At 39.2% G+C, this 17,311-nt stretch overlaps 1 protein-coding gene across 6 annotated transcripts in view; it reads left to right on the plus strand.

Moving 5' to 3' along the window:
• HOOK3 (hook microtubule tethering protein 3) overlaps positions 1-17,311 on the plus strand; it is an 86,433-nt gene that overhangs the window by 28,814 nt on the left and 40,308 nt on the right. For all 6 annotated transcript variants that reach the window (XR_008425895.1, XR_008425894.1, XM_024578785.3 and 3 more), the window contains exons 8-9: positions 701-784; positions 5,499-5,662. Coding sequence is in view for 4 of the 6 variants with exons in the window: in XM_024578785.3 (XP_024434553.2) it covers positions 701-784; positions 5,499-5,662 (248 nt within the window). In the remaining 2 variants the exon portion in view is untranslated. The remainder of the gene's footprint in view (positions 1-700; positions 785-5,498; positions 5,663-17,311) is intronic.

Below are 17,311 nucleotides of genomic sequence, written 5' to 3' on the forward strand. Positions count from 1 at the left end.
TGTAATTTGTCTTTCTCTTGCTTTGTGGTGTGTTTGGTTTTAAAGTTGGTTACTGTGAATGAATTTTTTTTCTATCTATGTTTCACAGAGGTTTGGTCACATGAAATGAAAAGCTAGTATCATTTTATTTTAATCCATTTTTGTCTTTAAAATTAAGTGATTAATTATTATAATTAATTAACTTGTTAACACTTTGCTAACTTACACTATATAGTAATGGGACACAACTCAGGAGGGAATGTTTGGTTTGTGCTAAGGATTATAATAATGAAAGTATTTTATTTTAGAGCTGGTAGACAAATTAACATAAAGGTTGAATGTGACTAAAAAACTTGTACTGAAACTCACTAGCTATGTATTGTAACAGTCGAAGCCCCTGTCTTCTCGCACAGACGTACTTTACTGAGGTAGAGTTTCTCAGCTATTACGGTCAGCACTGCCAAGAGCCAAGCAGACCAGATAGAAGATGTGTAAGAAACTTGATATGAGGAAAGAACAAATGGAGGTACAGAAAAGACAAGATTTAGAACTGAAAGGTTCAGAGTTAGAAGTGCCTTCTTTTGATCCCTGCTCAGAAGGGTTCTTGATTTCTCCCTGTCCCTCATAGAGAAAAGGGGGACAGTGTTTAATTTCATATGTAATTATTAATTGCTGCCACTTCATATTGAAATATGTATTGTATATCTTGGTTTTCAACTAGTTGAAGAAGACTACAGAAGAACTAAATGAAGCTTTGTCAGCCAAGGAAGAAATTTCTCAAAGATGCCACGAATTGGATATGCAGGTAGGAGGTCTGTCCTGTGCCCACCTGTTTGGAATGTACTGCTGTAAATACACAGGACATACTGTGTACTGCCACATAGCACAGTTTGTCCACCGTGCAACCACAATTAACGGAAAGAAAAGGAGAACAGATTTCTGGTTAAAGGTAGTAGACTGAACAGGTACGTGATTTCCTTTCCTGAATGTTTAACCATCAGCTTGGTTATAGCTAGCAACAGCGTACCATCAGTCTTCATCAATCTCTGAAAGTCAGGAGGCAGTTGGAAAGGTCCCACTGGCTAGAAGGAGTAAAGAATGTAGTGGTCAAGAACAACTCTGGGGGAGAAGGGCAGGGAGCTGCTGTGGCAGAACCCCAGGGCTAAGTGAGGCTACGACTAAAGGTTCTATATAGAATAGCTAAGCCCCATCAACCCTGTCATCCACTGCATAGAATGACTCTAGCCAGCTTCCCAGTCACAGAGGTCCTTTCTAAATAAATTAAACAGAAGCATAGGGAGGTTCGACTGGGTATTAATTTGCAGGGTAAGGTCCTTTTCATTTTGTTCCCCCCCCCCCATACTCTAATTTACATAAAGGCCAGCGTCTTGTAGGTAAAGCCTATGAATGCATATAGCTTCCATTTACCCTTGCTGTTGACGAATACTTAAATGTGAGGGAAATCCGCATAACAAAAGAAAAAAGGATCAAGATAGACAGGAAATTGGCCATAGAGGAAGTGGAGAAATTTGAGGTAGATTCTCCCTTTTAATCTATTTAATACTGTCAGTAAAATTAGTGATACTTCATCTGTAAAATAAAGACAAGATGCAGTTTTAAAAAAGAAAAATTAGAAATCAAGAAACACTTCAGTAAATTTGAAATAGAATTGTCAAAATAAAAATTCAGTAGAATAGTTAAAGTTGAAGGAATCCCTCACAAATAAAGAAAATAAGAAGTAAAATTATTCGGAATTAGCTCAAAATTGGGGAAGTGGGGAGAGTGTGTCCAAGTCTAGATTAAACGTAATTGACCGTGTTTTGATACTTGTTTTGATACTTTAAAGCTGGGCAATGGGTACACAGAATTCATACTATTTTGTACTAAGAGTATTTTACTTTGAGTTGGTCCTTGCTTTGGATGCATGTAGGAGGTAGTACACTACCTCACTTGTACTCACGTGTACATCTCATCAATGTACACTTGGGTTATATAGTAAGTAATAATGTAAGTCATGATGTAAGTGCTACTAATTGCTTTTCAGATTTTAGAATTTAACTATACGTAAATGCTAAGAGTTGTAATAAAAATTGAGTTAATTTTACAAGCAGGATATAAATATTCTCTTTCAGAGTATAACATTAAAGTTACACGCTAGGATTGGCAAACTGCGGCTTGCCAGCTGTTTCTATAAACCCAGTTTTACTGTGGCACAGCCACACTCCTCCATTGGTGTATTTATTGTCTGTGGTCACTTTCATGCTGCAGTGACAGAGTCGAGTACTTGCCACACTCATCACATGGCCGGCTCCTTCTTGTCATCCAACCTCAGCTCAAAACTGCCCGACTTATATGTCATAAATCATTTATTGGGCTCTTAGATGTGCCAGGTACTAAATTAGGCCTCCTTGAGAAGTCCTTCCGTGGTCAGCCAATCTGAAGTACTCACCCAGACTCTTGTGTTACTCTTATTTTAACCCTGTGCATACACTTTTACTCATTTTAGCATGTGGTTATAAGTTTACTTAATGTTTTTGTTTATGTATTCACTGTGATTTGTTCTGAATGTATGACTGTTCTGTGGAATAAGAACACCCTCTGCTGTATCCGTCATGGCGTGCCTTGCACCTAACGTGTCGTAGGCACACGACGCATATTTAAGTGAGTTAAGGAATGGTGGGCACTTCAGTGAAATGAGTCAGTGAGTAGTTGTGTAAAATTGCAGAAGTGACCAGTGAAGGTAAATCTCAACAGGAAACTAGCTTTTCACTATAAGCCCCTTTGCCCTGTTTGATTTGTTTTCTGAAATCATGTTTATGTATTATTTTTAACTAGTCTCCTTTTTCTGTGTTTGTGAAAAGGATTTCCGTCAAGTATATTGAATTAAAATATTTTAGCAACATTTGCTAGTCTGATAAGTCTAGTATTAAAGTTTCGCATTGTACACCTAGCCTTCTTATAAATAGACCACAAGTTATAAAACACTTCTTAATAAAATTTCAAATAATCTTCTTTAGATCATGCTCTGTGACCAGGATGCAGTTAAAGTCAGAAATTAGTAGCAGAGAAATGAGTTTTTAAAATTTAAGTTTTATGCCTTAAATATTTATTTAAAAAAGAATGAAAGAGCAGAAATGAATGAAATAGACCAGTAGCATAGAGAGCCATATCTCTATTCTTAGAAGACACTCATGCATTTATGGAAATCTGATAAATTATAGAGCTGGCACTTCAGATTCATTCATTTATTCAATAGACATTTACTGAGCACCTATGTGCCATCCACTGTTCTAGTTGCTGTAGATATAGTGAAGATTGGGGGTGGGGAGGTAGACAAATAGATAAAATGTTCTTGCCCCCAGGGTGTTTACAATTCTAGTAAGGAAGACAGACGATAAACAAAATAAGAATGTAGTCTTAAATGGTGATAAATATTCTAGAGGGAAAAAGCAGATGAGGTAGAACAGGGAGTCCAGGATAGGAAGAATTAGTAGTTTTGAATCTAGTCAATACAGGTGCACCAGAGAAGGTGACACATTAGTAAAATCCTAGAGGTGGTAGGAGCAAGCCTCCCAGGAAGAGTATTACCTGCCCAGCATGGGCCCTGAGGTGGGAGTGTGGCTGGTACATTCAGAAAACAGCAGGAAGTCAAGGATGGCAGGAGTGGAAGGGAGTATGGAAATAGGAAGTCAGTCTGGAGAGGCCTTATAAGCTTTTGTAAAGACTTTGAGTAAATGAGGAGCCATTGGAGGATTTTGAAAAAAGCAGTCCTGTGATCTGAGTTTGCTTTAATGGAGTGTGTTTGTTTTGCTCCGTGGAGAACAGACTATAGGGAAGAGAGGGCCAAATCAAGGAGACTAATTAAGTGGTCATTGCAGTAAGCCAGGCAAAAAATTATTATGTTGGCTTAGGTCATCAGAGTTGAGGGCTGGTGAGAAGTGGTCAAAATATTTTTGCAGGGAGAGCCAGTGATGTTTGCTGACAGATTGGACATGGTGTGATGGAAAGATGTTGAGGCTTACAATTGAGCAACTGGAAGGATAGAGTTACCATTTACTGAGATGGGAAAGACTATGGAAGGACGGGGGCTGAGGGGTTGGAGTAATTAAGAGTTCAGTTTAGACAATTTAAATTTGAGATGCCTATTAGACATCCAAGGAGAAATGATCTCCAGTTCAGGGTTCCAGGCTAGAAATAGAAATGTGCGCGTTGTCAGTGAGTAAATGGTGTTTACAGCCATGAAACTGGAAGCTGTCACTGTATTTTAGAAACGCTGTGGGGTGCTCTACTGGCAGGGAAATTGGGAACTGACTTAAGGAGAAAGGGAAGGTAAGACTAGTGAATTGGTACAGAAACCAGGAGAGTAAGGTATCCTGGAAGCCAAGTGAAGAAAATACTTCAAAGAGGACAGAGTTGATCAGTTGTGTCCAACGTTCCTGAAGGATGGTAGTGACCTGGAAGTCAGTAGTGACCCTGATGAGCAGCTTTGGTGGAAGGGTAGGGCCACAAGTCCAACTAGAACGAGTTCAGAAGGAAATGGGGGCTGGAGAGGGAGAATTAGAAATGGCAGGCAACTTCTGTTTTTACAGCTGTATTGAGATATAATTGACATACAGTAAACTACTCATATTTCAGATGTACAATTTTGATGCATGTTGACATGTATATGAACATGTGAAATCACCACAATTGATATAAGGAACCCATCACCCTCCTCCAGTCCCCAGCTCTGTTTTCAGCTACTACAAATTAGCCTGTATCTTCTAGAATTATATATAAAAGAAATCATACGACATATACTGTTATTTTTTATCTGACTTCTTTCGTTATTTTGAGATTCACTCACGTTGTCAGTATCAATAGTTAAATATTTTTTAATTGTGAAATAGTATTCTGTTGTGTGGATATTCTGCAGCTTATCCATTTACTTGTTGATGAACATTTGTGTTCCTAGTTTTTCTTTATTACACTTGAAGCTGCTATAAACATTTTTTGTGCGTCTTTGTGTGGACATATACTTTTATTTCTCCTAAGTAAATACCTACGATTAGAATGGCTGGGTCATGTGATAATTGCATAAATTTTTAAGAAAAATGCAAAACTTTTCCAAAGCACTTAAAACATTTTATATTCTTACCAGAAGTGTATGAGGCTTTCGTTTGTACACCTGGTACAGTGAGTCTTTCTAATTTTAGCCATTGTAGTCGGAGTATATTGATGTAACATTGTGCTTTTAATTCGCATTTCCTAATGGCTAATCATGAATATCTTTTTGTGTGCTTAGTTGCCATCTGTATAACTTTGTTTAAATGTCTTTTCAGATCTAAAATACTGAATTTTCGCTTACTCTTAGAGATTACTCTGCCTGTGCAATATTCCAAAATAACATAAGTGTTTTTAGTGGAGGTTGATTGTACTTTTAAAAAATACGCTTTAATTTATAATAGTAATTCACAGGTGATTATGCCAGTGCCAGTGTAATTGGAAGAAATAACTCTTGTCTTCCTATCTTCTAACAGGTTGCAGCATTGCAAGAGGAGAAAAGTAGCCTATTGGCTGAGAATCAGGTATTGATGGAAAGACTTAATCAATCTGACTCCATAGAAGATCCTAACAGTCCGGCAGGAAGAAGGCACCTACAGCTCCAAACTCAGTTAGAACAGCTCCAAGAAGAAACATTTAGGTAAAAGACCAGTCATAAAATCTGATTTTTGAAAATTTGGTAACTGTCTTTTAAAATTAAGACTGTAGTTTTAGGACTTCTGTGTAGCTACAGACCAAGGACACTGTGTAATAAACAGCTTCCCCAGAATCTTCCCACACGACATGAAAGAACTTCACGTCCAGGAACAATTCTGTCAAAGCTACACCTTCAGTATTACTGGAAGACAGAATGCTCCAACTGAAATGTAGCTGTGAGCGAAAGGAAGAAAACAAACACCAGCCCCCCTCCCACACACCTGTCCTGCTAGTCTGCCAGGCACGTGGAGGCAAGTAAAGGCAGACTAAGAGAAAAGTTAGAGGAAGACAGAAGACTAGTGGAGGGGCCTTTGGGTGAGTTGGAATGATCACCAGAAAGTTTAAGTTCGCCCAAACTCTGAAATCATTTTTAAAACAAAAAAGGAGATTAGACCATAAACTGCAGGGAACAAATTTAAAACTGCTTGTTCTTAAAGGAAAGACACTGCCATTGAATTTAAAGAGATCAGTGCCCTTTTCAGGCACGCAGTTTAAAGAGACACAATACAAATGCCAAGTGCCTGATTTCTAGAGACAGACTTATGTAAAGAGCAACCTGATTTAAAGGCACAGTCTTCTAAACACATCTGGGAGAGAAAAAGTCCAAAAGGAAGAAGGAGGGACCAATAGCAATTGGATGGTGAAGGCGAAGGAAGAAAGGGGAGAACTTGATGTCCTGCAAGAACAAAACAGAACTACACATTTGAAGGGTTTAGCAGTATGATAAAAATATTTTCTTATGATTTACTATAAACTATATTATGACCTGTTTCTTACCTAGCCATAGATTTCCAGTGTTAAAATAGTAAGAGAAATTAAGTATCATTAGATTTTTACTTTATCAGCTAACTTAGTATGGTAACATATTCCTTACTATTCCTCAGTGAAATGTTTCTGGACTTTTTTTTCGTTTTGCCTTAACAGGAAAAAATTAAAAACTTTAGTCTTCTCCGAAACTTTAGAGACAATCCATCCCCTCTGCATCAAGAGTGCCAGGTGTGGTCCGAGGACCTCTGCAGGTCCACAGGGACCTGCTCAGGCAGTCTTCAGGGCTCTCTTGCAGCTACGTGTCTGGAGGGCTGGGTTTGTTTCCTTCATGGACTTCAGCCTAAAAACTGTAACAGATCAGTGTTGAAACAGATATGACATCCCAGCTTTCTTCTATTAAAGTAGATTATTAGAATCACAAAGGTGTAAGACATGGTCACTTTTTCTCACTATTATCTTTTGTTTTAGAAAATAGAGTTATTTTAAATAAACTGTGTTGTCTGTGTTAATATAATGGGTTTGTTATATATCGATAGGTAAAACTGATATAAAACAAAAATTCTTGTGAATCTCAGGAATTTTAACACTGCGAAGGGTTTCCGAGGCCCAAAACTTGGGAACTCTTCACTTGCATCTTGAGTTTCTAAGACAGAATTGGTGGATAGTAAAATCTGAATATGACTTTACCTTTTTGTTTCTAAATTGTGGCTAGTTTTTTAAAATTATAGTTGACATACAATATTATATTAGTTTCAGGTGTACAACATAGTGATTCAACATTTATATCCCTTTCAGTGATCACAGTAAGTCACCGTACGTAATAATTCCAATATTATTGACTCTATTCCCTATGCTGTACCTTACACCCCTGTGACTGATTTTATAACTGGAAGCTTGTACTTCCTAATTCCCTTCCTCCTTCTGCCCACCCCCCACCCCGCCCCCTCTGGCAACCGTTAGTTTGTTCTCTCTGTGAGTTTGTTTTTAGTTCCCTTTGTTTCTTTGTTTGCCTTCTTTTTTAAGATTCCACAAATAGGTGAAATCATACAGTACTTGTCTTCCTGTCTAACTTATTTCACTTAACATAATACTCTAGGTCCATTAATGTTGCGAATGGAAAGATTTTATTCCCTTTAATGGCTAATACTCCATTGTACATGTATATGTATCACATCTTTATCTTTCAAAAGACACCTAGGTTGCTTCCATTCTTGGTTATTGTAAGCAGTGTTTCAGTGAACACAAGAGTGCATGTATCATTTCAAATTATTGTTTCCATTTTCTTTGTGTAATGCCGAGGAGTGGAATTGCTGGGGCATGCGGTAGTTCTACTTGTAACTTTTTTAGGAACCTCCGCACTGCTTTCCGCAGTGGCTGCACCAGTTTACAACCCCACCAGCACTACACGAGGATTTCTTTTTCTCCACACTTGTTTTGTGTTTTCTTTCTTGCTTTTTTTTTTTTTTATAATGGTCATTTGGACAGGCGTGAGGTGGTATCTCATTGTGGTTTTGATTTGCATCTCCCTGATGATCAGTGATGTTGAGCATCTTTTTATGTGTCTGTTAGTCATCTTTATGTCTTTGGAGAAATGTCTATTCAGGTTCTCTGACCATTTTTTAATTGGATTGTTTGATTTTTTGATACTGAGTAATGAGTTCTTTACATATTTTAGATACTAACTTATCATATATATCATTTACAAATATCTTCTCTCATTCACTAGGTTGCCTTTTCATCTTGTGGGTAGTTTCCTTCACTGTGTAAAACCTTTCTAGTTTATGTAGTCCCGTTTGTTTATTTCTGTTTTTGTTGCCTTTGCTCAAGGAGACATATCCAAAAAACATTGCTGAGGCCAATATCAAAGAGTTTACTGCATGTTTTCTTCTGGGAGTTTAGTGGTTTCAGGTATTACATTTAAATCTTCATCCATTTTGAGTTTATTTTTGTATATAGCATGAGAAAATGGTCTAGTTTCATTTTTTTGCATGTATCTGTTTCCCAGCATTTATTAAAGAGATTGTCCTCTCCCCATTGTATATCCTTGCCTTTTTGTCATAGATTCATTGACCATATAAGCGTGGGTTTATTTCTGGACTCTATTCTGTTCCATTGATCTACATGTCTGGGTTTTTTTTTTTTTGTCATTATTATACTTTTGTAAATTATATTTTATTGATTATGCTATTAAAGTTGTCCTGATTTGCCCTCTTTAGCCCCCCCACCCAGCACCCTCCACTCCAGGCAATCCCCCCACCCTTGTTCATGTCCACGGATCATGCATACAAGTTCTTTGACTCCTCCCTTTCCTACACTGTACTTTACATCCCCATGGCTACTCTGTAACTACCTATTTGTACTTCTTCATCCCCCCACCTCTCACCCATTTTCCAATACTCACCCTCCCATCTCTTTATCTTTAACATTTGGCATTTTAATTATGATACGTCTTGGGGTGGGCCTCTTTGTATCCATCTTGTTTGGGACTCTCTATGCTTCCTGGAATTGCATGTCTATTTCCTTCACCAAATTGGGGAAGTTTTCTTTCATAATTTTTCAAATAGGTTTCCAATTGTTTGCTCTTTCTCTCCTTCTTCTGGCATCCCTACAAAGTGAGTGTGGGATTGCTTAAAGTTGCCCCACAGGCTGCTCACTCTATCCTCGTTTTTTGGATTCTCTTTTCTTCTCGTTCTGATTGGTGGTTTTTGCTTCCTTATGTTCCAAATCATTGATTAGATTCTTGGCTTCATCTGCTCTACTGTTGTTTCCCTGTAAATTGTTCTTTATTTCAATTAGTGTATCCTTTGTTTCTGACTGGATCTTTTTTATGCTGTTAAGGTCCTCACTAAGTTCCTTGAGCATCCTTATAACCAGTATTTTTAAAAAAAAATTATCATTTATTTTTAGACAGAGGGGAAGGGAGGGAGAAAGAGAAGGAGAGAAGCATCAATGTATGGTTGCCTCTCACGTGCCCACTACTGGGGACCTGGCTCCGCAACCCAGGCATGTGCCCTGACTTGAAATCAAACCGGTGACCCTCTGGTTCACAGGCTGGTGCTCAATCCACTGAGCTTCACCAGCTAGAGCTATAACCAGTATTTTGAACTTCGCATCTGATAGATTGCTTATCTCCACTTCGTTTAGCTCTTTTTCTGCAGTTTTGATCTGTTCTTTCATTTGGGCCATGTTTCTTTGTCTTCTCATTTTGGCAGCCTCCCTGTGTTTGTTTCTATGTATTAGGTAGAGCTGCTTTGACTGCGTGTCTTGGTAGTGTGGCCTCATGTAATAGGTATCCTGTAGAGTACAGTGGCACAGCCTCTGCTATCACGCAGGCTGGGTCCTCGAGGTGTGCCCTTCATGTGGGCTGAGTACACCCTCCTCTTGTAGTTGAGCCTTGGTTGCTGTTGGCACATCAGTGGGAGGGATATATCTAGGCCAGGCAGCTGCAAGGATTGGCTCTGACCATTGATCACCAACCTCCGCCCTTTGTGGAGGATCAGTTGTGCAGGGGCAGGGTGGTAGTGCTCCAGCATGGTCTGTAGCTGTGCACTGGGTGTGCTGGCCTCTGGGGTTTCCTGGGTGGTACAGGCCAAGGTCAGCCCTGACCTGTGTTTTGCCTGGGGCCACCATGCCTGAGTTATAAAGCAGTGTGAGATGGCTGCTACCTGTGCTGGGCTTGGAGATTTCCAGGTGAAGCTAGGCAGTGAGTCTAAGCTACTAGTTCCAGGCCTGGGGATCACTGAAGCTAGCTGCTGCTTGTCTAAAAGGGTTTAGGAAGTTGTGAGGCATGAGCCAAGACCATTCACATGGAAAAGCAGCTTAGGTAGGCCCCTGAGTTGGGTGGGGTAGAGTCTCTGGCAATCCCCAAAGTGAGTCAAACAGTGTGAGCTAGGTTGATGGAATCTTAGGTAAGGCGCCAGTCTGCCAGCTCTGTGGGGGTAGGGCCCAGAAAAGGAACAGTGGCCTCCGCTCACCTTGAAGCCATATACCTCAGGCTGCCCCTGCATGCCACTGGTGCCCCTCAAGCCACAACCCTGTCACTGGAGCCCAGAGGGAATGAGTCTAAGTAGGGGAGGCTGTGTGTGGTTTCTTTAAGAGGAACTGCTTGGGGCTCCAGCAATTTCTTCCACTGACCCAAACCTGACTCATTTTTGCAGCTAGAAGTTGTAGGGACTTATCTTCCTGGCACTGGAACCCTGGGCTGGGGGAATCTGGTGTGGAGCTGAACCAGCTCACATCTCAGAATCCCTCCCGAATACTTATCTACCACAGGTGGATTTGGGACCGGCCCATTCCGTATCTTCGCCCTTCCTACCAGTCTGGGTAGATGTAGTTTCTTTAGTCCCTAGTTGTCACACTTTGATTCAGTTGGATCTGTGTCGGTTCTGAACAATGGTGGTTCTATATCTTTGTTGTAATTTTGCTGTGGTTGTGCGAAGAGCCGAGCCATGTCTGTCTACACAGCCATCTTGACAGGAAGGTCAGCATACTGTTTTGATTACTGTAGCTTTGTAAGTGTAGTTTGAAATCATGGTGTGTCATACCTCCCAATTTTCTTTTTCTCAAGATCTCTTTGGCTATTCAGAGTCTTTTGTTGCTTCTATATAAATTCTAGTATTATTTGTTTCTGTTCTGAGAAAAATGCCATTGGTATTTTGATAGAGATTGCATTGAATCTATATATTGCTCTGGGTAGTATGGACATTTTAACAATAATAATTTTTCTGATTCATGAGTACTGTTTATACTTCCATTTATTTGTGTCTTTAATTTCTTTCATCACTTTCTTGTAGTTTTCACAATACAGGTCTTTTAGAACCTTGGTTAAATTTATTTCTAGGTATTTTCCATTGCAATTGTAAATGGGGTTGTTTTCTTAATTTCTCTTTCAGGTAGTTTGTTATTGATGCTTAGAAACATAATATTCAGATTCCTGAATATTTTGTATCTTGTAAGTTTATTGAATTCATTTATCAGTCCTAATCGGGTTTTATATGTATAGTATGTCATCTGCAAATAGTAACAATTTTACTTCTTCCTTTCTAGTTTATATACTTTTATTTCATTTTCTTGTCTGCTTGCTGTGGCAAGGACTCCAATACTGTGTTAAAGAAGAGTGGTGAGAATGGACATCCTTGTCTTGTTCCTGATCTTGGAGAAAAAGCTTTCAGTTTTTGACTGTTGAGTATGTTAGCTGTGGGTTTGTCATATATGGCCTTTATTATGTTGAGGTATGTTTCTTCTATACCCACTTTATTGAGTTTTTATTATAAATGCACATGTATAATAAATGTTTTTTCTGCATCTATTGATATGGTCCTATAATTTTCCTACTTCATTTTATGCGGTATGTCACCTTGATTGGTTTGTGGATATCGAACCATCCTTGCATCTTTGCATTAAATCCCATTTGATCATGCTGCATGATCTTTTTGATGTATTGCTGAATATGGTTTGCGAACATTTTGTTGAAGATGGTTATGGGCTGTAACTTTCTTTCTTTTATTTATTTTTTTTGTATCTTTGTGTGGTTTTGGTATCAGTGCAGTGCTGGCTTTGTAGAATGAGTTTTAGGCATCTTCCCCGCCTTTTCAATTTTTTGGAATAGTTTGAGAAGGATACGTATTGATTCTTTGAATCCTTGGTAGAATTCAACTGTGAGATGGTCTGGTCCTGGACTTTTGTTTGTTGGGAGCTTTTTCATTACTGATTCAATTTCATTTCTGGTAATTGGTGTATGTGGATTTTATCTTTGTTTCTGATTCAGTCTTGGAAGATTATGTTTCTGTGAATTTACCCATTTCTTCTATGTTGTCAGATTTATTAGCATATAATTGTTCATAGTATTCTCTTATTCTTTGTACTCCTGGGGTGTCGGTTGTCGCTTCTCTTTGAAGTATGATTTTACTTATTTGGGCCCTCTCTTTCTTGGTTAAGTCTTGCAGAAGGTTGATCAGTTTTATCTTTTCAAAGAACCAACTCTTGGTTTCATTGATCTTTTCTGTACAGTGTTTGTTTTTTTTGTCTCATATATTTCTGCTCTGTTCTTTATTATTTCCTTCCTTCTACTTGTGTTTAGTTTGTTCTTTTTCTAGTTCTTTTAGGTATACGTTTAGATTGTTTATTTGAGATTTTTCTTGTTTCCTGTGTTGTTATGACGTTTTCTCTTAGAAGTGCTTTTGCTGTGTCCCTGAGATTTTGGATTATTGTGTTTCCATTTTCATTTTTTTCAAGATACTTTTTAATTTGCTCCTTGATTTTGTTCACTAACCCATTGAATATTTAGTAAGATGTTATTTAGCCTCCATGTGTTTATAGGTTTTTTCCAGTTTTCCTCTTGTAATTGATTTCAAGTTTCATATCATTTTATTCAAAGAAGATGCTTGATATGGTTTCAGTCTTGTTAAATTTACTGAGACTAGTTTTGGGACCTAATGTGTTTTGTCTTGGAAAATGGTCCATGTGCACCTGAAAAAATGTGTATTCTGCTGTTTATTAAGTCTTTCTGGTCCTAGGTATCATTGAAGGCCACTGTTTCCTTGTTGATTTTCTGTCTGGTTGACCTATCCATTGCTGTAAGTGGGATGTTAAAGTCTGCTACTGTGATGGTGGTACTATCGATTTCTCCCTTTGTGTTCATTAATAATTGCTTTATATACTTAGGGGCTTCTACATTGGGTGCATAGGTGTTTAGAAGTGTTATATATCTTCCTGGATTGATCCCTTTATCATTATGCAGTGCCATTTGTCTATTGTTACAGTCTTTCTTTTAAAGTCAGTTTTATCTGATACAAGTGTCACTGCCTCAGCTTTCTCTTTGTTTGCATCTACATGAAATACCTTTTTCCATCCCTTTACTTTTAGCCTCTGTGTGTCTTTCCGTCTGAAGTGAGCCTCTTGTGGGCAGAATATCCACAGGTCTTGTTTTTAATCTCTTTAGCCACCCTGTGTCTTCTGATTGAAGCAGTTGGCCCACCTACATTTAAAGTAATTATGAATACGTATGTACTTATTATCATTTTATTAGTTATTTTCTGATTGTTCTTGTAGTTCTCTATTCCTTTCTTCTCTTGCTCTCTTTTCTTGTACACTAATGACTTTGTTTAGTGATTTAGTTGGGTTCCTTTTTCCTTATTTTTTGTGTATTTACTATAGGATTTTGGTTTGTGGTTACCATAAAATTCATAGATAACACACAAGCTGTGTTTATAGTAGTCTGTTTTAAGATGAGGTTGCTTAGGTTCAAATGCTTTCTGAAAGCACCACATTTTGTACTCACACCCCCACACTTATGTTTTGACATCGTATTTCACATCTTGTGCATGTGTGAGTTCCTTGGTTTATTACTGTACTTACACATGCTCTTACTATTTTTTGTCTTTTCACGTTCATACTATCTTGATAATTGGTTGATTTATTATATTTATGAAATGTTTGCCTTTATTAGTAAGAACTTTGCTTTCCTATATTTTCGTACATATTTAGTTTTGGCCTTTTTCTTTTAAAGTTGCCCCTTTAGCATGTCTTGCAATGCTAGTTACATGGTGACAAGTTCCTTTAGCTTTTGCTAGTCTGGGAAACTCTTTTAGCTCTTCAGTTCTGAATGATAATTTTGCTTGATGGAATATTCTTGCCTATAGGTTTTTTTTTCTTTTATCACGTTGAATACATTGTGCCATTTCCTTTTGGCCTGCAAAGTTTCTGTTGGAAAATTAGTTCATAGTCTCTTGGAGAAGCCCTTGTATATAACTAGCTGCTTTTCTCCTGCTGCTTTTAATGGACTTTTGCCATTTTTATTATGGTGTGTCTTGGTGTGGGCCTCTGTGGGTTCATCTTGTTTGGGACTCTCTGTGCTTCCTGGACTTGGATGTCTGTTTACTTAACCAGATTGGGGAACTTTTCAGCCTTTATATCTTCAAATAGTTCTTCTGTCCCTTTCTCTCTTTTCACCAAGGAGAAAGGAGAGAAATGTTGGTATGCTTGATGTTGTCCTTTAAACGATCTTCATTTTTTAAAATTCTCTTTTTGCTATTCTGGTCGAGTGATTTCCACTAACTTGTCTTTCACCTCCCTGACTTGTTCTTCTGCATCAGCTAATCTGCTGTTGATTCCTTCTAGTGTATTTTTACTACAGTTATTGTATTCAGTTCTGATTGTTTTGCCAGTTCTTCTCCCGAGTTCACTGAGCATCCTTATAACCAGTGTTTTGAACTCTCTGTTTTATTGGTTGCTTCTCTCTGATTCATTTAGTTCTTTCTCTGGGGTTTTGTCTTGTTCTTTCAGTTGGAACATATTTCTGTGTCACCTTATTTTGCTGTCTCTGAGTTTATTTCTGTGAATTAGGCAAAACAGCAGCCTCTCCTGTTCTCAAAGTAGTGGCCTGTGTAAGAGCTTCCCCTTCGTAGACTGTGTGAGCTGGGTGCCTTTTGGCAGGCCAGCTAGACTTGGAGCCGGCTGCTGAGAGCTGCTGCGAGCTGCTGTGGCTGCCGTGGTGGGCCAGCAGTGGCTGGAGCTGGAGCCAGCTAAGGATGAAGTCATGGGTCGTCCTGGGGTCAAGCTGCAGTGGGGCCACCTTGTCAGGCTGAGTGGAGCTATAGTTGTGGCAGGCACAGGCTGCAGGAAGTTCCGAGGGCAAGCCAGACACTGGGGTTTCCTTGGCAGGCCAGTTGGAGCTGTATTTGGAGTGGACTCAGGCCAAGGGGAGTCCTGGGCACAAGCTGCACTGGGGCTTGCAGCTGGAACTGAAGTGGTGGGAGCTGCAGGAATTCCTAGGTACAAGTGGCACCAGGCAGGGAGCTATAACGAGGGTAGGTTAGAGCCGGGGTATCCCTGGGCAAGCCACTATAGGGACACCTTGGCAGATGGGCTGGAAGCTGGAGCTGGAGAAGGCTGTCATAAGGTAAGCCACATCAGGGCCCAGGGGTGTAATTGGAATGGGCACAGGGCTAAGGGGAGTTCTTGGGACAAAGCCTAGCCAGCATCCCGAGCTGTGGCTGGAAAGGGTACAGTCTGTGGGGAGTCTCAGGGACACTCCAAGCAGCGGGTATGAGCCTAGGGCCTGGTGTGCTGTCTGACAGCCTTGGCTGACTGGCTAGAATCCCTGGATCATGTTCTTGCCTGTGAGTTTAAGGTTAAAGGGGAGCAACAACGGGTGCTTCCTATACTTCCTGCAATGGAAGAATGTCCGCGGCCCCCCTCCTGTTTGACTAATTCTCTAGGGTTGTTAAATGAACTTTTCCCCTTATAGTCTAGGTGCCCTTTAAACCACTCTTGTCTGAGTATGCCCCCAGGCAGGAGAGTAGGTGATCCCTCTCCCCTGCAGGTGATGCACTGGGAGTAGTTTTCCACTATACTTTGTCAGAGTTTCCCCTACCCATTTCTATGTGGTCTCTCTTTCCACGTAGAAGCTGTGCAGAAGCTGTTCAGTTGCCCTCAGTTCTTGAGAGGAAATTGCTCTGTAGTTGTAAATACAGTGTGTTTATGGGAGGGGGTGTGTTCATTGTCCTTCTATGCTGCCATCTTGGGCAGAATTGTGGCCAGTTTTTAAAATATAGTTTTGGACCCTGGCTGGTGTGGCTCAGTGGAGTGGATTGAACTCTGGCCTGCAAACCAAAGGGTCTCCCGTTCTATTCCCAGTCAGGGCACATGCCTGGGTCGCAGGCCAGGTCCCCAGGAGGGGGCACAAGAGGCAACTACACTTTGATGTTTCTTCTCCACTTTCTCCCTCCCTTCCCCTCACTAAAAATTAAATAAACAAACAAATAAATAAATTTATCTTCAAAATGGTTTTGGGAAAGTAGTGCTGTATTTTGCCGTGTGTAATTTTTGAGGGGAAAATAAGGATGTGCATTATACATGGACGTAATTGGTTACATACCACGGGTATAATAATCCTGTGTACAATGCCCAGAAAACCGTGGGTGGACATTTACACGGCAAAATATAGTATTTAGCATTGTCTTACATTTTCATTATACAGGAAATACTTTCAGAATATATACTACAGTATTGTGTTTTGAAGTAATTTAACAATTCAAATGTATTACCAATACAATATTTTGATATGTCTTAATATTTTTATTATTCTTTATAGTCAGATATATAAGAATGAGTATTAATCTATTTGACTTTTCTAGACATTTAAAAAATCCTGGTTTTGCCACTTAGTAACTGTGTAGACTTGGGCATGCCTGCATTTCCTCCGCTATCAGGTGGTCTAATAGTATTATCTACCTTCTAGAATTTTAAATAAGTGTTAAGTAAGTTAAATATTAAATGAGTTAGTGTATGTAAAGTACTGACAATATTGCCTGGCATGCAGATGCTACATAAGATTGAGTTGTTACTACTTTCCTAGAAAATGAAATAAAAAGAAATGAGATGAGAATATTGGAAAGTCAGAACATTTGTAGGTTTTATGTTTGTCTACCTGGAACATACAAGAGAATCAACTGAAAAGTTCTTAGAACCAGTAAACATGTAATAGGGGGAGGGTACCTGTGAGACATTTATACTGATCATAAGCTTTTTTAGCAGTAACTAGTTACATCATCAGAAAAAAACTCCCATATATGAGTACCTAAAAAAAAATTAAAAGTACAATAGGCCCACCTTAGCCACAGTCACTTTCTGTGGTTCCAGTTACCCGCGGTCAACTGCAGTCTAAAAATATTAAATGGAAAATTCCAGAAATAAGTAACTCATAACTTAAATTGTACACTCTTCTCAGTAGTATGTTGAAATCTCATGAATCATCCCTTTGTCCATTGTATCCATCCTGTATACTAACTACACACCCATTAGTCACTTAGTGGCTGTCTCAGTT

Source organism: Desmodus rotundus, chromosome 13 (genome assembly GCF_022682495.2).
Source record: "Desmodus rotundus isolate HL8 chromosome 13, HLdesRot8A.1, whole genome shotgun sequence".
Classification (NCBI taxonomy): Eukaryota; Metazoa; Chordata; class Mammalia; order Chiroptera; family Phyllostomidae; genus Desmodus; species Desmodus rotundus.